Source organism: Lichenostomus cassidix, chromosome 1, assembly GCF_008360975.1.
Source record: "Lichenostomus cassidix isolate B80296 chromosome 1, HeHo_3.0, whole genome shotgun sequence".
Lineage (NCBI taxonomy): Eukaryota > Metazoa > Chordata > Aves > Passeriformes > Meliphagidae > Lichenostomus > Lichenostomus cassidix.
In genome coordinates this window covers 102391504-102415384 of record NC_139479.1, presented here as the reverse complement: position 1 = coordinate 102415384, position 23881 = coordinate 102391504, and the positions used below count along the sequence as shown (strand labels likewise).

The window sequence follows — 23881 nt, the reverse complement described above, 5'->3', positions numbered from 1 at the left end:
GAACTGAAATCCAGAAATTCTTGTTGCTTTTATGGTTTAAGATTCTTAATGGTTATGGGCTTCTGACTGGAAAATTTGAAGAATGAGAGTAAATCTATGACTGGATTTGGGGTTTGTTCATTGTCTGAGGCATTTTTGCTACTCAGTTTCACAGCTGCAGTTTTTAGAACCAGAGATACTGCTGTCTGTAATCTAAGATATAATACTGTTTATATGCATTTTTCTTAACCACAGCATCATAACACAGTGAGTGAGATCACAAAGAAGTTTTGAATATGCAGTTCACTATTGCAGTCATAATTTGATACATTGTGTGGTTTTCCTTGACAATGTTCCTTTAAGCATGTACTTATTCATTTGAATATAGTGCCTAATACTTATCTGGAAAATTTAGAAGTTGCTTAGCTGTCAGTAATAACTTCACCATAGGTGAAGAGATGCTTTCAGTCATTCTTATCAATGGTGTTTAATTTATAAATTCTACATTGATTTACATATATAAATATATAAAACCTTCTTTTTTCCTGAATCAATGTAAACAGAGCCCAGATGGCCGTATAGAAGTCAAAGGGCAGCATGGAAAATCGTCACTGCATATTAAAGATGTGAAGTTGTCAGATTCAGGGAGATATGACTGTGAAGCTGCAAGTAGAATTGGTGGGCACCAAAAGAGCATGTACCTTGATATTGAATGTAAGTTCTAATATTTTGTTTTCTCTTTTAAATTTGTTTTAAAAGAAAAGAAAGTACATTCTTAACGGAAGGTCATTTTTTCATGGTAATTGATGTTTAAACTTGCATAAATGGAGAAAGCATGTCCTGTAGTTCATTTTGGAAGAATCCTGTCTCTTCTGTAGTTAAGAGCTTCTTGGTGTATTGGTGACTTAAGCAGGACAGGCTTTTCTCTGAAATCATATTGCAGGGGTATTACCCATTAACTTAAGGCTAAGCTTTCTAACTTCAAATCTCCAGGCTAGCTGAGACCGCTGGGAATGAAAAGTGTTCAGCAGGATAAAGTAAGGACTGATTTGAGCAGCAGCTCAGTCTTGGGCTTAACCTTCTAAGGTTCAACAAAGATTCTTTTTTGTTTCCGACTCCTGTGATTTACTAATCCCTGAAAGGTCTCTAGCCACTATTATAACCCATCCTGGAGTTATCATGTTTGTAACAGTCTCTTTTAGAGATTATCTTTATTCCAAGCTCTTGCATTTTATCCAGAAGAAAAGGAGATTATTTTGCTTAGAAGAGTCTGATGCTTGAGACGCCCATCAGAGGATATAAGTCTGAAATATAAAAAAAATTATTGAGTAATTGCTTCTTCAAACTGTTCTTCAAATACATAAGCAAAAGTTTTCCAAAACTGAAAACAAGCAGAAAAAATCCCTTCCTTTATATTCCATTGTTCTTCCAATTTTCTAGATATAATTATTATACATCTCCAATAGAGTTTGAGTGAGCCTGTTTGAACTGAGTCTTTGAACAGAAAAATTCTTTCCACTGGGAAGATAAATGCTGGAATAGGATTCTGATGCACAGAAATATAAGCAATGATTGCAGAACAAGGAGTGATTTCCTGAGGAGTTTGAAAGTGCTTTCACCTTACAGTTCTGTGTTCTTTTTGGCAGGGAAGCAATGCATTATGGCACAGAATATAAATCTGAAAGGAAAATGAGGAATAGTCAAAAGAATGTTTAGATATTAGGAACAGAGAGATTTACCAATCCAGAAGACCTAAGAAACAAAACTTAATTTGCTATATTTGTTTTCTTTAATGAGTGTGATGATAATTATTTTTATGTATGTAAAGAAAAAAAAACCAAAACACTAGATTAAAATGCAAATTCAGTGAAGTTTCTTTCAAATCCTGCTGACTCTACCCATAATGATATGAAATACATGATTGGATCATGGTTGTGTTGCCACTATGCTTTAACAATAAATATTAATATATTCGGTATTCAGACGAGAGAGATAGATTGCACCACATGTAATGAAACATGGGCAATTGAAATCTAGGAATTTATTAGCAATACAGAATTCATACCAGAGGGCATAATAAAATCTCTGCAATGATACAGTCTATTATTATAATCTAAGACACCTTTCAGGGTGAAAGTTTTAGAAGAGGTGGAAAGAATTTAAAAGTAACATAGTCTTATTATGGTATGGCAGAATTAATTTTGAATGTATGTGGGAACAATCAAATATAGTGTATGAGAAAATGGAATAACTTAAAGTCTGAATTTATGCCTTGGTAGACACAGTTTTTGATGCAGCATAAAATTTTCTGCAATTCTAAAATACTCTGAAGAAACACAATGTATAAAGAACATAAGAATATTATTCTAACATCAGAGAAATCACGTTGTAATGATTACTTTTAATGTATAACACAAGGTTTTTATTATGGCATTTCTAGAAGTGTTGTTTTAGGTTTTAGATGTTTAACTGATAGTGAGGTTTACACCAAATGTAATTTTTTTTCCAGCACAGGTGGTGTTTGAATAACAGAAATCCAACTTCCCTCAATTCCTTTAAGCCCAGTAGTTTTATGATGCAAAACAAGTATTTCTTGAAGGATACAATATAGGTCTTTCTCATATTCTGATTAATGACTCTGATAAATTTTTTGCTGTCCTTTGCAAATAACTTTGCACTGTTATGTGAGCTTCAAGTGTAACTTGCTTGTCTTGCCCAGGAAAGAAAACACTTGTTTAATGTTGAAGAATTCTCCAGTGTTTTAAAATAATGTTCTCAGGAGGAAGTGCCTCTGTCCAGCCTCATCTGCCATCAGTGTGGTCTCTGCCATAAACTTCTGTAACCGAACAGACTCTTCAAAGAATATTTCAGGGCCCCATTGCCCCAATTTCCATCCAATGCTGGGTTGTCCTAACTGCTGACAGTCCTTTCCCCAGTTTCCCAATACCGTCCTTTTATGAAACAGTTTCATGGTTATCTGTCATTCCAGTTATGGCACTTCATAAGTTGCAGGCTAAGGAATTTCAGCAAAAGGTTCAGGTTCAGAAGCCAAACAAATAATTTGCATTTTTGTAGCAAACTAGTAAAAATGTGGGGATTCCATGAAGTCAGTACTGAATCAATTTGATTCTTCTTGTAGTATTTTCCAAGTGGCTTTTCTTCAGCATATTAATTGTAGATACACACATTGTATCAGGACTTTAAGATTTTTTCCAAAATATTCATTTACAAAATAACAAAAAATCCTTCAAAATGTTGTAATTTTTCTCTTCGATTATTTTGGTTTTGTTCTCTTCCAACCAGGTTTTGAGAAGAATTTATTCAGGTATGGCTCACTCTTGTGGTTACACCATTTTAACAGAAATTGTAATTATTTTTAATAATATTCTCATATAAACCCCCAATAACTATTTTGAAATTAAAATATAAATTGATAAGCAGGACTTAACTCTTGATATTGTTCTATAATTTCTAAATGGAAATAAACAATGCATCTATGCTTTTCTGTAAGTTAGTAACAAAACTACAGCATTTTTCTTTATGTTTTATTGTATTTGACAGTTTGTGTAGTCAGGAGAGGAAACTGCTTCCATCACATCCTTGAATGCCAGCTCAAACAAGCCTAATGGAGGCACAGAGTGCTCTGGTGTCACTGTCTCATCCTTTTACTTACTGACCCCCTATCAAGGCTTAAACTGAGAGAATTTGCACGCTTTATCCTTGTTCTCTGTTGGGATTGCTCTTGGTGATAAGAGCAGTTCTTCAGGGCAGGAAGAGATTATCAGGTTTGATACCAACTGGGCACGGTTAACCCTGCCTTTTATCTGAAGGAGATGGTGGATAGACATGAATTGTAGGGAACCCAGTGGCATTTTTAAGGATTTCTTCCTACAAAGTGATCTTTCTGTTTAGCTATATTTAATTTTCCTTAGATAAAGTATGAAAATTAAATCAAAATGACATTAAAATAAAATACTGTTTTAAAATATTATTTATTAAAGTATTTCACTACGTGCAAGATTTTGTTTTAAGTATGAAGCTTAGTGTGTATCAGATGATAGTAATAATAAATAATCAATTGAAAAGTTCCTATGTGGTGGAATATATGGTATATATTGGGTATTAAGATGTATTTATAGTTATTAACTATATATTTATTATAGACAGAGAAATAACTATTTTTAAAAAATAAAAAACATTAGAGAAATACATAAAAAAGATAGGCAATATGCTAAGATGAGGTTTTCAAGAGAGCCTGAGGAAGCTAAATATATAAAGCCCAGTAAATAATAACTTGATTTTACTTACAATATCAAGTGTTTCTCAGAATTAGTTTTCCTATAGAGATGTTTACATTTCTGTTTGCTATTTTTTTTGTCTTAAAAAGTATAATACAGACCGGACTAAAATAAAAATTTTGATGACAGAAAACATTAGTTCCTGGGTTTCACGTATTTTTCACTGCATAATTAGCATTGGAGAAATAAAAATCTTAATTTTGACATGTTCAGTGTGCTGGATCATCTTTCACCACAGTGTTATTTGTGGTTAGGATGCCCCAAAATTATTACTGAGTTGGAAAAGCTTTAAGCAAGCCAGTAATGACAATATTTATGCTCCTTGAAAAACTCTCTATGTGCCCTTAGAGTTTTCCCCTCATTGTGTTCAAACTGCCATTAACCAGTCGGAAGTTTTCACAGCCCTTACTTGATTTTGTCCTCCCAGGTGCACACATAATGTAAGATGCTACTGTCTCTGTCTGCTATGCATCACCAGGTGCAAATTCCTTTGGACAATACTCCTTTTAACAGAGAAAAGGCATTAAGCCATGTTCTTTTGAAAATTCTGTTTTCCCATAAACCATACAGGAAGCATCTGACTAAGAGAGCTTTTTAGCTGGAATTACCAGTTTTCGCATCACTATTTTAGTTCAAACTCTCCAATTTCAATACTCATAGTGCAGCTGTTAGATATGTTGTATGGTCCAAAAATGCCTATTTCCTCACTATACTCAAAGAGGAGTGCTTTGAGATAGAATCATCTAGGACAAATATATTATATTGAGTAACATGGTCCATTTTTGTGTGAGATCTCAGCCATGTGAGTAGTTGACAAACATGATTTATTAGAAAGCAATTTCTAAAAAAATTTAAATAATTTATAGTGTCTTCCAGAAATATGAATTTTTTCTTAATACAGCTTTTCATCTAAATGTGATTTTTTTAGTTATATTCTTCATTAGTAAAGTACCAACTTTGAGTGGTAAAAAAAAGAATAATCATGCAGCATGTGCTATATAGTCTTTACTTGTAAAGAACTCTGTGCAATATTCATTATACTATTGTATATTATACCAATGTACTAGTGCTTATCAATAACAGTCTGTTTTTCCTTTGTGTTTGGGTTTATTCTCCCTGCCACAACTTGAAACCAACCTCATTAGTTTTGCAGTATTGAGCTTGGTTTCCTGAATTGATTAGTCTTGTGCTGTGTTGCACTGCAATTGAGGGAGATGCTTCTGATTCATGCAATTTAATTTTATATCTTTGCAAAAAATATGCAACGTTACTTAAGAGCGGATTCAACAAATTGAGTGCTGCAAACTGTAGCTGCAAATTGTTGCTCAAACCTTTCTTCAAGGAAGAAAGATTCTCAATTGGTGAAAATGCTACTACTGTGTGCAGGATGTCACAAATGCTATCACAGAATCGCAGAACATTTTGCTTTGGAAGGGAGCTTAAAAGTCATCCAGTTCCAACATCCCTGCCATGGGCAGGGACACCTTCCACTAGGCCAGGGGGCTCAGAGCCACAACCAACCTGGCTTCAAACACTTCCAGGGATGGAGCATCCACAACTTCTCTGGAAAACCTAGATGTTGTGATAAATATCACAAAAGTTTCAGCTGCCCACTGCTGCCATAAGTAGAATAAATTCAAACTGTTCATACTTTGGGTTTGGTTTCTGTTAAAAGAAATCAGTGCAGCAACATCCCATCGCTACTCAGAGAATCACAGAATGGCTGAGGTTGGGAGGCATTTCCTCTCTGGACACCACTGGAAAAACCTGGCTTTGTCTTCTTTACACCTTCCCTTCAACCATTAGTCATGAGGACCCAGCTCTGTCTTGTCACCACAGACAGAAAACAAAACTAATAAATACAATCATATGACCTAGGAAAGAAACAAATGACAGAAACAACAATCAAGACATGAGAAACAAAATATTGAAATAGTATAGAAAAAATTGCATCTTTTCTAATAAAATACTATTGGCTTTAGTTACATTTTTTCCTGTCAGATTTATAAGTTAAAATGAGGAAGAAAAAGAATGGAAAAGGTCAATCTTTAACATAACAAAATGAGTACGATAATTTTGACGCATTTTGAATGTCACTTGTAAGATTTACCATTTTCCTTCTTTGACTACCTTGTGCACTTGCAGAGAAGAAGTTTAGTATGCCATTGCAGTGACTTCAAGGGCATAAGAAAGTTGAATTCTGTGCAAAAGATGAATTTTATCAAATCAAGTCACTTTCCAAAACCATTTCACTAAACTTCCCATAGTGAAGCAGAGATAAATGCATCTGTTGTCTTTTTTTGATGTTACCACAGTGAGGTAAAACTGATAAATTATTCATCTATACAATAAATCTACTATTATTTGGCCCCAAAGGCTGTAAAAATACTTTGAAACAAAAATTCCATCCTAAAATAATTTTGCCTAAATATATGTTAATGACTTGTTAAACATGTTATTCATATTAGGAATTTCTTATTAATTTTTACAGAACAGAGCTCTGTACTACATGTTTTGGTTAACCTTGCAATGAACTTCATATCATTTGAAGTAGGTTTTTAATAACGTTAGCTACTTTTCCTCTTAATAAAGGAACACAATTTTGTATTAATAAAATAATTTGAGTTTTATTTTGGTTTACTTCTGATAATTTTGTCATTAATAGGTATACATACCTCAAAATCTTTTCTTACAGTCATAAATTTTCACATATGAAATTGTGAAAAGTAAAGGTAGAAAAAAAGGTAAAAACGAGGAAGAATTTTCTGATGTTTCCTTGAGGATGGTTCTACTTCGTGAGTTGGTCTTACAGGCTAAAAATGTTAAATATTTAGAGTGATAATTAATGTGATAAATTTTAATGCTTTCACAAGTATTTTCATACCATATAAAATGTAAGTTATATTACACAGTGCTGACCCATGAATTAAAAAAAGGCTTTTTTCCTTTCTACACTTCAAAGACAGATACATGAGAGCAGAACCAAGATGTCTGAGTATAATGAAGAAAATAATCAGGTGATACAATAAGTGTAGTACTGAAAATTTGAAACGTGGGCATTACAAGTTTTCAGAGATTATATTTGTTGCTTTCTGGAGAGCACTGCATGTGAAAATTAAGTAAAGAGATGAAAAGGCTCAGTCTTTGCTCCATACAGCAATTATTATTATTTGGGAATATATGAGAGAGAGACAGAGAAAAATTAGGGAATGGATGGGTGCAATTAATAAGGAGGCATGTTGTGGAGGTAAGGGTGACAGGTAGGAAAATACAGCAAGTAAAGGCTGGGTTTTGTTCTGAAAATGTGACACATAGGACAGGAAGAAAGATGGGGCTAGGATCTTGGTTTGAGAAAGGCATTGCAGGTTTTCACTTCTGCCTAAAAAATAATTATGTAATTTCATATTTGATGGAGAAGTCAGGCCACACTAAATTATTTCAGTGGATCTGTCCTGGAATACATGTAACTATTGAAAATGTGGTACAAATTGGCCACCATTTAAGAATAAAGTGTTAACAATTGGCAGCACCTGGTAATTTTATTACTAAAATGAACATTTCTGCTACTGTGTGAGATCTGTAGGGGGAGTCTTCCAGTCCTAGATTTGATGGCCACTGTTGGTGATTTGCAGGCACATGTAATGCCTGATAGACGTATGCAAACATGTCATACATCACTAGTGGCACACTTAGCTTATTTTACCTAGCTATGTTTTCTTTATAATTTCTTCTCCCAATTTAAACTAGTTTAGGTAATTTTAGAGAGATATATCAATTCACAGCAGACATTTCTATGGAATTAAAGTTTCTTGGGGTTTTAGTTTGGCTTGTTTTGGTTTTTTTTTTTTGTTTTTGGTGTTTTGTTTTGTTTTTCTTTTTTGTTGTTGTTTTGGTTTGGTTGCTTTTAAGTAAAAACAAATACCTTATTGTCAAGTGAATTTCAAAGAAAAATAGGTACGTTGAATTTCTGCAACTCTGACAGCACCAAGCACCCAAACCATACCTGCATTCATTGCCCACCATTACTGAAGGTGCAATTATCAACATGCTTTGCATCTAGCAAAAAGGTATCTTATAGAAATGAAGCAATTGGTGTGGTGTTTAAATATTAAAAATTATATCCTACCCAATGTTTTCAGGAGCCAATTCTGCTTGCCAGTAGGAGGGGGCTCTCACTTTTCATAAAATGTAGAATCAGTCAGTTGTGCATCATATTATTGAATATCAATGTCATATTGTAATGAATTTTGAGAGGAACTAAGAGAATGGGGCAGGGGAAAGGAAATTTTACTGAGAGTGGTGTTATGTGCACTTGACCTCTCAAAAATTTTGAAATCATGGGGTAGATTTTGGGAAAAAAACCACCCATCTGGTTTTAGCTAATAATAATGGAAATTTAAAACTAATATATGAATTATGGATATATGAATATTCATATGAATATATGAAACTGATGAGTTTCATTTGCTTTTCTATTTGGAAACTTCCTATGTGGGTCTTGCCTGTTCTTCCTTACAGCCACATGATTGTGATAGTAGCAGTAAAGTGAAAGTTAGTAATCCGGAAGTTATCCAATTCCTATTTTTCTTTTAAGGATGATTATAAATTAAAATATAATCACCTAACCACATATTTGAAGTCTTTCTAATGTTATTTCTTCTTGCAAAGGAATATGTGACAGTTATTGTACTTGTCTGCAGAGGTTCTTCTACTTTATATCCAAGGAAGAGCTATTCATTTTAAAATATTAACTTGAAGAAGGTATGAGGGAGAAAATAGAAGAGAAAGATAGATGGCTGTTAACTAAATTGTGGCAGAGTTACAAAAAATTGAGGCACTTTTACAGGATCGATGGCAAGGACAGTACTAGATTTGCCAGAGGATGCGGTTTATTAAAGTCCTTGATGATGGGAAACTTATGCCAGCATTAATCATCTTAGAGAGAGGCTTCCAATAATATACTGCAGGAAGTGTCACAGCGTCTTAGACCTGACAATCTGTCACATATTTTTATTATATGTTGCAGGAGAACAAATAGCCAAAAGTTTGAAAACCTATATTCTTAAATTAAGAAGTGCAAATCTGATTCTGCACACCAGTTTTCCATTATAGTTGTCTGGACACATGCACTAAATCAGGTAATTTGCTATATCTAATTTTGTGTATGACACTGAACATACACCACAGCTTTGACATCCTTAATTTAATTACCTTCTGGACAAGGCAGGTAATGTATTAGTCTGTTCTTGAATCACTGCTCCTGGACATAACTAACAAGGATATCCAAATGTTAGAGATAGCTTTCAGGTCAGAATTTTATTCTCTTCAATAATCCTCTTACACTAGTTGTCCAGAACTCATTCTAATTGGAGTGCTGACCTGTCAGTTTCTTTCTTGTTTGGGAAAATGAACAGCTTGAGTTTAGCTGATGTCATAACATTAACTACTACATTAACTACTCTGAAATGCCATTCTAAATTTATAATTTCTTACAGAATCCTAGTCCCATAGAACAGTTTAATTTAATATTATATCTTTGTGATACAGTCTTTTTTCCTTCTAGGCATCTTTTTCATTTGGATTGCCTCATCGCTCCAAAATAATACTCGATCTTTCACAGTTGAGCATTAAAACCTTATGAACTTTATCACATCCTGGGCTGCATCCAAAGCCCTGTGGCCAGCAGGTCGAGAGAACTGATTCTGCCCCTCTACCCACCTTTTGTAAGACCCCCACCTGCAGTGCTGCATCCAGCTCTGGGACACCAAATGCAAGAAAGACATGGACCTGCTGGCTCAGGTCCAGGTGAGGGCCATGAGGATAATCAGAGGGCTGGAGCAGCTCAGCTGTGGAGACAGGCTGAGAGAAGTGGGGTTGACAAGCTTGGAGAAGAGAAGGCTCCAAGAAGACATTTGCAGGCTTTCAGTGTGCAAATGGGGCTTATAAGAGAGACTTTTTACCTTTAGGAATGGCACAAGGACAATGATTTTAAACTGAAAGAGAATTATTACAAATTAGATTTTAGGAAGAAATTTTTTTTAGCGTGAGGGTGTTAAGGCCCTGGCACAGGCTGGATGGGGTTTTGGGCAGCCTTGTCTAGGGGAAAGTGTCCCTGCCCACAGCAGGGGGTGGAACTGGGTGATTTTTAAGGTCCTTTCCAACCTGAGCTTTTCTACATTACTGTGTGCCTGTAGTAACTAATGTGAATTGTAGCTTTTGTACTTTTTTTTTCAGTTTTGGGGGTTTTATTTGTTTTGCTTTCAGTAAAGTGCCATAAGTTGTGATAAAAGAAATATATCATCAGCGTTTAATTTTTTTTTAATTGAGTGTATTCAAGCTCCTACTTCCACTTTTCTGTTTAGAACTCTGGTATGTCATCTTAACTGGTAGTACTTTATGTAAAAAAGCTTAAAAGGAACAGTTCATTTGCACCCTGCATGGATTTTTGTCAGGTGTAAATTAATTCTGAGTTACATAGAAGATAAGCAGAGCACATTATTAATTTTTAATGGTTTTAAATTTCTAACCGATTTCTATTGAATCTTTTATTTTTTTTAAAAATAGATATATTGCATTTAAAGATCCTTGACATATGCAAACATATGAGAAGGACTAGCTTTTCATTTCTAATTGGTTTTACTTCATTTTCAGTTGATGGATTTTTTTGATAAGCATTCTGTTTATTAATGTAATTTGTTTCTTAGTTATTTTGTAAAACTGGTGGGATGAGGTTTTTTAGATATATAAAATAGTCAACCTTTTATTTTTACAGCCTTGGCTTTATGGTTTGTTATTTTTCATGCTTTATTTTTTATTAAACATAAAGTGTGTTTATGTTATATAAATACTAATTCTGTAACCATTTAAGCATAATAAACTGCAGTTAGAGATGAAGAGCATGGAAGAAAAAATAGGTTCTCTTTATAAACAAATTATTCCCTTCCAAATAATTTTTTTAGTTTTATAAGAAATGTAAACTATATTCTATTTGCACTGTAAAAAGAAAAATATTTTCAGACTCATTTTGTTTGTGTAAAAGATCACTCCAGGCATCTTTATCTGTTCCTGACTAGGAATTCTAAAATCATTGGTTTTAGATAATTTCTCTGAATCAAGTCATTAGCACAGTTCTTTTTGCTATGTTGGAGCTCTTGACTGCTGGGGAAATGGCTGCAAAGCCTTTTAACCCAGGCTTTTTGAGAGGGGAAATTACAAAGCTTTTTTGGGGAGAAATGCTTTACAATTGTGAGTTATTTGGAGATCTATCTTTATCTGACGGACTTTTACTCTTATTAATGTTTTATTATGTGTCTGACTGTAAGTACCTGTAGTCTTGTACAGATTGTAGTCCATAACAGACCTATTCTTTTAAAATATAAACAAATAGATACTGTGGGCATCCAAAATCTACTTTTAGAAGCGAGAGAAGTCTGAATCGGAAGTCCCTCTTCTCTTAAATGATTTTATCTGCAGTGTAGAAGTGTATACTACTTTTTCACTTGTAAGTCTTAAAATTGAATATGAGTTTGACACATGTATTCAAATCAACAGAAATTTAAAATCACATAATGTTGTCTATAAAGCAAGGCTACTCAAGAGTATCTTTCAGTCTTCAACATTCATGCCAGTGTTCATTAATGGGGTGAACTTATCCTGAGAAATTGTGCACTGAGAGATACATCTTACATAAAGTTTGTCGTGAAATAACCGTATTTGGAGACTCATGAACATTCTGAAGAGATGTCTGATCTATGTGTTGAACATACTATTGATCCATTTCTTGAACAGGCAGAAATCAGTTTGTACAGTTTTCCTACAAGTGATTCGCAACACAAATTTCATTTCCAGAGGAAAAGCCAAAATTCTGATCCTTGTTATTCTGAGATTCTTCACCATACCTAACTATAAAATGTGCTTATGCAGTTTGCTTTTTCTTCATATGCTCCACTAGTGTGAGATGTCACACTCTGAAGACTCTTTGCTAGTCCATTCTTTGCATTGAACTATTAAGCTGATGAAATGTGGGGTATTTAAAGGTCTGTGAAATTCAAGATCACTAGAATTACTTATTGAAACATTTGGAGCAGAAAGATGAGCTCCTGTGTCTGGTAAATAAATTTATAGTCAGGCAAGCTTTACTTACTTAGATGAAATTGCTTGTTTTTCTACAAAAATAAGGGCTGAACAGTTATTAAAGGAGATGCTGCTGGCCTTGAGCATTGTAGCAGCTTTGATCTATGCTTTAAAACTTCTATTGATAACAGTTCTTTTTGCTCAAAGCCTATATGCCTACATGCACCAGCAGCATGTCATCAAAAAGTTTGTGCTTTACAAAAAAGGAAAACATAGAAAGAAGCTGAAAATGTGCACTTCAGGAAAAAAAAAAAGAACAAAAAACCCCAGTTATTTTTAACCAGTCCTGAAGCTAAATTTTACTTCATACTTAAAGATGGTCAGTTCTGGTCTCTGATAGACCTATTTGGAAATATCTTGCCTGAAATGAAACTATATGTATAAAGGACTAGAATAGATTTTCCAGAGACATCTCTGGAAACATTTAGGAGCCATTTATCAAAAGAAAAATAGATACATATATATCTTAGATATGAAAAAGAGATGCCATTACAACAGCTGCAACTGATAATTCTCTTTTGGAAGTAAAGCACTAAGGGAGTTTTCCTTGGGTAAAGAAATTTTTTTTAATACTCTTAAAAGATAATAACAAAAGAATTACGAAAAAAATATAAATCAATATTTAATAGAAGAAAGCTACTATTCACCCAAGACATAAGAAGAGGAGGAAAAAGGCTACTCGCTCTCATTTCTAGAGATCACTGAACTTTCTGCTCTCCACAGAAACAGTGAGTAGAAAAGTCACTTAGTGGCACAGTGGTTTGAAGAGCACAGCTAGTTTGCAAACCAGCAATTTCCTCTGTGTCAGACTCAGTGTTTGGTACATGTTTAATGCAGCCATTTATAGGCAGGTTTGTAAAAAAAACACACCATCCTTTTGCTTGGCTGTAGCTTGATGATTTCATAAGGAACTGATATAAAGATTGTCCTAAATAGTGCGCACACAATATATTTTCTGCGGTAGGTAGAATATGCTGTAGTATTCTTGATACTCTTTTACTATTTTTTAAAGGTTTATTCCCACAAATAAACATCTCTCTTTAAAAGGATTTCATAAAGTATGAGAAAGTTCCAGTGAGAAATGGGTGAAGCAATACCACAAGAAAAGTTGAGGAGTGAATGTAGTTTCTCCGTGGCAAAAGAAGACACTAAAATCAGCACAAGAAGAGGCAATGTATGTTTTGTAGGTCACCTCCCTCTATCATACAAGGGTCTGGCTGAAGAGTTTCTGATCCTCAAGAGGAAATGCTCTTCCTCATTTCTGACAGAGTGTCTTTCAAGGGCCTGATATTGCCTAGAGCGAAATATAATTAACAGGTATTCTCTTTCACGAGAATTTTGGCTGAATCTGTTTCAGGAGAGAAGAAACCTACCAAGATAAAAGTCCAGCAAACTCAAGGCTGAATACTAATACTTCGATGTTCCATCTCAAACTGACACAACACTCAATTGGAATTTCTCAGTGAACATGAAAGCTTGGATACAGGTATATGGCTTGTTTTACTAAACCACTTAATAAACTTGTGCATTACTTCCTTTTTCCAGATGCTCCAACATTCGTGTCAAATCAAACTGTATATTACTCTTGGGAAGGCAATCCCATCAATATAAGCTGTGAAGTGCTAGCAAATCCGTCTGCCTCAGTTCAGTGGAAAAGAGGAAAATTAGTTTTACCTGTAAAAAATACAACACATTTGAAGACCTACAGTACAGGAAGAAAGCTGATTCTAGAGGTAAGGCTTAAAATGGAAATCGACATGGTGGCAGAACATAATTTTGTCCTTAATTTGGCAGCACTGCGAGTACTGCAGAGTGTATTTAAGGCTAAGACCTACAAATTAATAAGTAACACTCTTTAAAAACTAGAACAAAAACAACAAACAAATGTATGTAAACTGTTTTACCTACACGTTTCTAAAGAGTAGTTAGAAAATAAACCTTATTTGAATGGCTTGTAGCTCAGTTTTCCAACTGCACCCAACAAAAATGTAACATGCATTTCTTGGAAGTAAATAAATCCATAAATAGATCTCAAACTAAACTATCACACTAATGCTGGAAATTAAAGTGACTGCCTGATAGGTGCTTGGTATCTACAAAAAGTTTATTAGATATTTTTTATTGTTTAAAGGTGAAATTATAAAGATGAACAATGTCACTATGTTCCATTTTTGGATTTCCTCATATGAAGTGGGGAAGGGGGAGTTAAACATGAAAAAAGGTTTATTTAAATCTGTATTTGGAGAATATACTAGATATGCTGAAGTAAGAATACCTTTGCATATTGGTTAAGGAGAACATACTTGAATTTCTGATTTTTATTTTTTTAAAGCTATATTTAATTAGCAAATAATCTTTACAAAGTGTATTCATTTTAAAGATTGCTCCCACATCTGACAGTGATTTTGGACGGTATAATTGTACAGCCACAAACAGAATAGGAACACGATATCAGGAGTATACACTTGGTCAAGCTGGTAAGTTAAAATTTTGTTTCCTTTTCTTGAAATATTGTTTCCTACTTTAATCAAAATTAAGTTCAGACACACTAACCTCTGTTTATTTTGTTCCATGGACAGTTTGCAGATAATTTAATTCTCTAAAAGTTGAGTTGCAGTATAAAGTAAAATAAACCAGTTCCCTCAGAATATGAATCTTCTTTGGATTTAATTTTAAGGCCTTCTGAAATTTGAAAAAAATTAAATTAGTCTAACTTTTTTTCTTCTACCTTACTATATCCTACATTTATAACAGTGTATTTTCATTACTTCAGCAGAGAGACATATGGTTTGTGGGCAGTAAAAGAGAGAATTAGGAAATTCTTTTTTTTCCTTTTTCTTCCCCATATTTTCTAGATAAACCAACAATGACAAAAGACTGAAATACTTCAACAAAGAATTTCTACCTCCATTTGCTCTTTTAGTTATTAAAATGTAGAGTTTGACCCAGAGTGCTAGACTGAATTAACTTAAGCTCTGAGATGTTCTACACCTTATTGTTACAGAATGTCTATGTGTTGTTATGTCTTTCTATTGTTGTTTAGGCAAACACAAAAATCTGACTGTTCTTTGACAGAGATAACTATTAACTGAGACTAAATGAGAGTTTCTTTGGAGTACTTTCAATTATATTTTCTTGTGGAATGGACTAATGCTTGTTCAGCTTTGAGGTCTCTAAACATTTGGATTTATGTACTCAGAGGATACAAATTGTGCCAACTTTAATGATGTCTCTGGAGCTGTAATGCAGTTGACAGTACTAAAGGTACTGCCACACTGAAAGACGTAAACTTCTTGGGATGTGATGTGTTGTTATGGACCATTTTTATTGTGTAACCTCTAGTTTCTTCTTTTGAATCCTACCAGGAAGACTTTTGGGGGAACATTCCTGGAATGTGCACATCCATTGTTACTATATATATTTTTTTTTTTTAAGAACCATCAGAAGTGCTGAGCTTCTTAAAATAGGAAAATGTGGGGTTTAATTTCAGAAAACATCAAATTTCTATGGGCCACAATTTAATGTTGTTTAGAAGATCCATCACCCTTCATTTTACAAGTTTTGGGGTGTTTTACCAGTGGTGTGATCTTACCTTCCTTTAACAGCTACATTCAACTACTGAAGAAAAAAGTTTTTCTTGAAGCCATGAACATCTATAATAGAAAAGGGAAAGAAAATCCCCACTTGCATCCCTCTGGTGTCTTACCTATCAGGACAGAAAATGCTGAGAAAATATTGTGGTTGCCACTGGGCTGTTTTTTGCTAAATATGTATACACTTGGGAGAGCATTATAACAGATGTTCTCCAGAATGTTGTTTTTGCCCTTAGATTTGTAGAACAGGATCTCATCACAATGCATGATACTACATGATGTTTATTTTAGCAATGTATATATTCCCTGCTTTTATAACTTATTAATTAATAAATTTAAATCAAAAACATTACCATTGTTAAATAAAAAGAACATGATATTTTGTCATTTTATTTCTGGAAGTTTACACATGAGTGCCCCTGGAAATGCAAGGGAAAACAAATAACAAACTATAATACTGTTCTGGATTTTTAATGCAACTGTATCAGAAGCATTACTGATGCCAGTTTTGCAAACAGATTAATAATCTCTACTTTTGCAATGGCTTGCTTGTGTTTTTTTTCAGGCAGTTCTTTTGAAAACTGGATGAATGCTTAAAAAATATGTATTGTAGTTACAAACATAAAGAGGTAAATCAGGATAAATAGAATTATGGGAAGACATAATGTAAAGAATGAGCTATATGTGGATACCCTATATAACGGTATTAAATTCAGAAAATAGAAAGAAGGAAAAGTGGGTTTTTAGTAATGGTAATGAATAGGGCTGGAAACACTGGGTTTGAAATGTCACTATGCACCACCATGCACTACTTGCTATGCACTACTTACAGCAGTGAAATGCATAATATTCAGTATCCTGAAAAATAGATATTTTTTGCATTTGGCTCAAAATAGACTTTGTTTTTGGAATAAAAACCCAAACATGTTCACTGGTACAAATTTTGTATCTAAACTGGCATCAGCTGGAAATGGAAAATAATCAAGGAGATGGGGAATAAAACCATTATAATAATTGCATAATAAGATGTCAGATGCAGTTTTCTCTTTAGGTTTATCACCTCGGTCACTTCACTCTGGCTGATTAGGAAGGCCTAATGATTGATGTTTTTCATATTGAAGCCTATAAAATAATTTCATACATTTCAATACAGCCTGCATTGCCTTCTGGTTTTGATTGTAAATACAACTGCTGGGGTGTAGAATATTTTTACAAAGGCTCTGTCAGGGAAAAATAATTACAATTCCGTGCTGGGAGACAATATTAAGTAAAGTGTGCTGCTAGGGTAAATTCGATCACAAATAATGATCTTTTTACAGAATAGTTTTCTCTTGAAATTCTGCAGGAATTTCTTGTTCTTTCAAGTTTTGTTCCATTTTATGCTTTGCTAGATTTCAGCAGAATCAAACTGCTTTTTTTTTTTTTTTAATTTACAGCTACTTAGAAAGTGATCATACTTAAGAAATTAAAATTATTGAAGATTAGAAAGACATTTCTTTCAGTATTTATGTGCCATTTACAGCCATATTTGTATGACAGGAAAGCCATAACTGTTTTCTCAGATTATACAGAGCTACTGAATCAGCCTGAATTCCATTTAAGCCTTTCAAAACAACTGAAAAGTGCAGAGTATTTGAGGTTTCACACTGGAAGGGGCTGGCCAGCTTAGAAACTTCAGAGATTTTTTGCTAGCTTAATCAGATGTCCTCATGACCTGACTTGTGGTGAGCAGCTCTTAAAAATAGCAGATGGGTGACCTCCTTTTTCATTAACTGAGCTTTTAAAATGTTATGTGACTAACGTATAAAGTGTGAAAAGAACCACTGTCACTTCTTGCCACTGCAGATTAATTGCTTCATGTCACAGCCACAACTTGGCTTTTAGAACTTTACTTACACTCTGGTTTTAATCTAGGACAGGCTTGAATTTTGGCAAGCCAGGTCAGCTTGACAGGTTGTCCCAATGGTTCTCAGAGCCTGAGGTGAGCACAGATGCTCCTAGATTCGTCCAAATCTAGTTTATCCATAGTTTATGGGAAATATCACTATGCAGGGAGCCTTTATGAAGTAGATAAGCATGTGTCTGTTTTGCTGAGATCTCAGAATCATTTTAAGTATTTTCTGTAGGTAAACAGAAAAACGAAAGGCCATCAGTAGTTTAGGACAATGTTATTGGAATAGATAATTAAAACGGTAAATTTTAAGGTTGTCACACAGAGCTAAACTAGATTTTTCAAAGTTTCTCTTTTTTTTAATATTAATGTAGATTTTATACATAGTTGGATGTACAGCTGGGCTGAATCTAGAGCCCTAAAAAGTAAACCGTGATTCACTTCTAAGGCTCTCATAGCCTTACTTATCCTATACTTTCCTTTCCCCTACGTTCTTGAATTCTGGGATGGCATAGGGTTTACAAGTCCTGCTGTGGGCACAGACACTTTTCACTAGAGTGGGTTGCTCAACATCCTGCCCAACCTGGCCTCAAACACTTCCAGGGATGGGGCACCCACAGCATCTCTGAGTAAATGAGAGATGCTACATGTCCTATAGCTGTATTAGTGATCAGTTTCCTTTCCACAGGTATATTACAGGGAATTAAAAAACAAACTGTTGATGATGTCATTAGATAGTGAGAACTTCTACGTCACTTTATTGAATTAGAAATTCTTTAAGCATCCTGTGCTCACAGAAAGTCATTGAAGATGGGAAATAATGACAACAAAAGCAAATGAAGACATGGGAAAGACAATAATTGAGCTTCACAGAAAATGCATCCTGTAACTTGTTTCATGGAATTAAGTAAAGCTCAAAATGTGATAAGGCTGATTGATAACTGACAAAGACTACAACATCAAATTTAGAAGTTTATTAGTCTATAGTTTTGTTGCTGCCACTTTACTGCTGACTAATGAATGTTTTTTCTTTTTTCTCCAAGTATTTCCATTTTCATATAGGTAAAAGAAAATCAAAGAAATAGGACTTTATTTTCCCTGGAGAATAGTGTAATTAAAAAGAAAATGGTATTCTGCCAAAACCCCTCTCATCACCACAAAAATATGGGCAGACCTAAAATCTAGCTTGCTGTTCTAAAACTTGCCACTGACATCTTAGCAGCCTTAGCTAAAGTATTTTTATTAAAAAAAGAACCAAACAGCAATATATTTGCAATTAGCAATGTGTGAAACTATCAACATAGCAGCAGTGTTTTCTTTGTGTGCATGTGTCTTACTCTATTTTATTATTTATGTATTTCTTTGCTAGCGGTGGTTCTGTTTACTAACCTAATACTTGTTTTTCCAGAACTCCCAGAGATTTGGTAAAAGAAATCTATGTAGATTTTACATTGTTTTTTGTTTTTTTTTCTCAATTCTAAGGATGTACAAGAACAAGCTATTTCATAGAGACTTTTTTACTCCAAAAATTCAGTCCCCAGCCTCATCTCTTTTCTTGCCAGGGTCCTGGTGCTGCTTAGATTCAGCATTTAGACAGAGTTATTTTCAGTCAGAAAATAAGTCAGAGACAGGAAAAGCTGGAGAGCTGCAGTAGGAACATGCTGATAGGAGACAAGAGCTAACGGGAAGATCCATCTCTGAGCCCACTACCCCCTCTCACAGCATCACTTCCTTTTCTCTGTTTATACCAGGACTGTTAAACTCTGAGAAGGGAAGTTATTTTCTTCCATAAAGCTATCCAAAAAATATCCAGAAAAGAAAACCCCCAGTGATAAGAAATGGTCTTTTATTGAACAGGTTTGGTTGTAATTGTAGGAGACTTGAAAGACCCTTTTCACATCAGTGGAGACAAATAGGTACTCATAATTTTTTGTGTACTTCTCTATCAGCTGTGATACTGTTTTTGGCACCAAGCCAGTGCTGCTTAACTTAGGCCATTACATCACAAAGTTCATTTGTGCAAACCAGCATTATGTGCTGAGTACAAAAAACCATAAAATGCAATTTTATGCCTTTTAGTTGGGGATACTTTTTGATTTTATTTGATTCTTTAACATCATACATTAATACAGTCATATACTGAGCAGAGAAATAGATGCTGTGGAAAGAAGATAAAGTTGACTCAACGTCTGACACTTTTTGGGTCTTTTTATGTCTTAAAGGCTAAAGTTGTGATTAATTATTTCTTGTTTTGACAGCAATATAATGACATAAACAGATAGCAGTGGACATTCTAAGGAAATATTTTGGAATCTTTGCTATCACTAAGTGATCTTTAGATCATAGAAAGTAAATCCCATACATCTTCTACTATGTAGTCCTTCAACTTATATCTATAATGCTATATGAATTAGTCATCACTGCCTGTAGCTAAACTTCTCTAAGATTCATTTTGTTGGTTTCTTTTAGAAGGAAAAAGAACAAGAAACATCCACAGCTCTATCCTTCCAAGCACAGACTTCAGAGTGCATAACATTGCAAATTATTCTTCACTCCTGCTAAACATTGATCCAAAAGCCTTGCAATTCTAACATGAAAATCATGGCAATGGTCCAAGTAATTGCAGCTGACGGGGGACAGCTCAAATGCTGGAATGTTTAGCTGGATCAGGACCAGAAGGCTGTATACCTTGCAAGATCAAATTCCTACTCATTAGAGAACTACAGAATTAGATTCAGTTCATTATGCTGTTGTTTATCTTCTTTGGGGAAAAAAGTTACAGATTTGTCTAGCTGGAAAGAGATAGTAGTATTTTATAATATCTTAATGGTATTGCTCATATTTGGTTTTGGTTTTCACTAGGGAAATGTGTCTCCTGCTATATTTTCTTCAGACAACTCACACTTTTCCTTGGAACTGATACAGTTCAACTCTTAAAACTGCATAAAACTTACCTGCATGTGTGGGTGGCTTGGAATGTGGGATGCATATTTAAAATAGTATTGTAGATGTATTTTACACCTCAATGAGTTCTAAACATATTGCATTGTGCTAGTTATGCAAAATATCATCCTGGGTTTTCAAAGGAGCTTCATTTCATGCTTATTATCAACTGGAATCGTATCTTCATTTGGCAGAAATTATGCTTGAATTTGCAATAGAGAACATAAGATTCTTCCTGAAGGATTTCATCTTCCCTGTGCTATGCTTATTATAGTTAACCACACACAGACATTAACACACAAGGAAAAGAGGTTTTCTTAATATTTGGAAAGTCAAGAACACAGTGGATATGTAAATAACATATTTTTGTTTCATACCATTGACCAAATAATTGTTTTGATGAAAACACAAGCATCAGTGAATTGCCTCATTAAAATATCATCCAAAAACTAACATAAAAATAGTATGAATGAAATTGGATATTCATTCGTTCATTCATCCCCTCAATATTTGTTTGTTTCATCTTGAACTCTTTTGAAAAGAGAAAACAAATTTTTAGAAGTTCAGCAGCTATTAGCAATACTGTAGGTATCCACAGCAGCTTTTTGCTTGCAATTAAATCCAAAAAGCATTCATCTTCCATACTGAATATTGACATTCATCTTTTCGAGTGATGGCATCCACTTCTCTCACACAGTACCATTCTGCTCCAGTATGGCTGTCCTGGATTGCTTTGCTGGGATTCTTGCACTGTATTTTTTCCACTCCTCTCAGAACCATCACTTGAGATCAGGAGAGAAGGAATATGTACTCAGAATTGGGCTTATGTACTTAATTACTCTGTTGGAGGAAAAAATAAGTATTTCTCTAAGTTTTAATGAGAATCTGAAGGAAAGGGGTCACTCCCTAGGTGATTCTAATCCTCAGCCTCCTCTGATTTTGGGATCAATGCTTACTTAGCAAGTAACTCCTATAATACATTCTTCTTCCATATAAACACAGAAAAGAAAAAAAAAAACCCAAAAGACTGCACGTATTTTTGAACACAGTTTCCCTTTTCTAAAGACCCCCAACTTTTTGATCAATTTAGAAGACCCAGACACAGGTCTGTGTTCTCATGGATGCACAGCAGACTGGTTCCTTTTGGTCATGTTCTATCTGATCATGAATCTTCAGCCCCTTTGTAAGGGTAAAAATTGCTTGCAAAATCCCAGATCCTGTTGAATGGTTCCTGGAATAAGAAGGGATTTGAATCTCTCAAACTGAGACGTTAATTGTACTAAAATCTGTAATTTCATGGATTCAGATAGTTGTGCTGTTAAGTAAAAGATATTACACTGGTTCATCTATACAAATAAATCTATGCTGATTTTAACCCAATGAACACCAAGTATTGGAGGTTTCAGGAGACCTGGAATCAGAAATGCCAGCTGTAAGAGGTGTGATATTCGCATGAAGATACTCAAGGCTGACAACTGACAGAGATTTTATTCTGAAAAAAAATTAAGTTTCTTATAATCAAAAGGTTATACAAATCAGCTCCTTTAGACCAGCTTTGGCATTTCATTTTCTGGAGAATTTGTGGCTGAATACATAATTAAATCACTACTGTAATATTTTATAGAAATTTTTGTCTCATTTTCATTCAAGTACCAATGCTGAGTGAAGCTCAGATTGATTCTTTTTTTATTCTCGCTGTCTGACAGCCTTTGAATAAAGACAATATTTTATGTAAATTATTCATTACCAACTAACCAAATTACAGGCTTTGGCTCAAGTTCTGGCATGTCCTTACAAAAATATCTTTTATAACATGGAGACAAAAGCAATGTCAAATCTGGAAGCAGGTATGCAAATCATTTTCAGATGGATCAGAAAAGAAATTCTTAATGTTGTTTCAAAACCCTGATATTCTGTCCACAAAACTAAAATTCTTCCTAATATTTTCAGTATAATTTTTTATAATTGTAACACCTTAAAATGTCAGAAAATTAGAAAAGCTAGTCTCTTGAATTATATGTGTTTGATCATAAAGGGTAAAAATAGTGTATTATTTCTGTTTTTAAAGATGTACTGGCTCCAATGTTATTTTTTTTGTTTTGTTTCATATGTAGCATTCCAACACCTAAAAACACCTATTCTATTTTCATAGATCTTTTCTACTGTGAAAGATATGCTTTTTGCTTTTGATTTCAGGGAAAATGTTTCTTTCCACCTATATTGCAAATTAGTTCTTAAACTGAACAGAGAATAGAAACCTTCCATTAATACATCTTTTTGGCTTGAAATTCAGTCTTTAAAAAAAAAAAGAAAAAAATCATGTTTGGCGCTGTAGTTCAGAGTTCCATAAAATGTCCAAGTTATTTATACAGTTCTTTGTCATAATCTTATTTAGCAGAATTCAGACTCTGAATTATCTATTTAGCTGTAACTGTTCCTTTTGTTAAATTTGATTTAAAGTTTGTTATTCTCTTTTACATGGTCATACAGTCAAAAAACTGTTCTTTGACATTTGACTATGATGAAATTAGCTATTAAAAAAGATCATATTATAAAAAAACGGCAAAAGTGGAAAATGTTTTTGTGGTACTTTAGTGTACAAGGAAATGAATGTGGTCTTCTTACAGCTCAATAGTAGAAAGCTTAAGTTGTTTATCTAACATAAATATTATTGCACCATATTCAATTTTTTTTCTTCCTTGAAGACTCTAAGACTTTTGTGGGGAGATTATCAGCTGCTTTGGTTTGTCTAGTTGCTGCTGATTACGAAACTGTGTTTGTACTTTTTTAGATGTGCCATCAAATCCGTACGGAGTGCGAGTTTTAGAGCTGTCACAAACCACTGCCAAGGTTTCGTTCAATAAGCCAGATTCACATGGAGGTGTGCCCATCCACCACTACCAAGTGGATGTGAAAGAGGTAGCCTCGGAAACCTGGAAAATAGTTCGCTCCCATGGAGTTCAAAGTAAGTACACAAAAAATAAATGGAAGTATTTTGACTGAGAAGAATGTCCAAGGAAAAGACAGTAAGTATATCTTTGTTT

At 34.1% G+C, this 23881-nt stretch overlaps 1 protein-coding gene across 1 annotated transcript in view; it reads left to right on the top strand.

Annotated features, from left to right (window-relative positions):
* NCAM2 (neural cell adhesion molecule 2) overlaps positions 1 to 23881 on the top strand; it is a 271538-nt gene that overhangs the window by 178438 nt on the left and 69219 nt on the right. Inside the window, exons 9-12 of the mRNA XM_085074695.1 lie at positions 543 to 693; positions 13956 to 14143; positions 14791 to 14887; positions 23629 to 23802. Of these exons, the coding sequence (XP_084930821.1) occupies positions 543 to 693; positions 13956 to 14143; positions 14791 to 14887; positions 23629 to 23802 (610 nt within the window). The remainder of the gene's footprint in view (positions 1 to 542; positions 694 to 13955; positions 14144 to 14790; positions 14888 to 23628; positions 23803 to 23881) is intronic.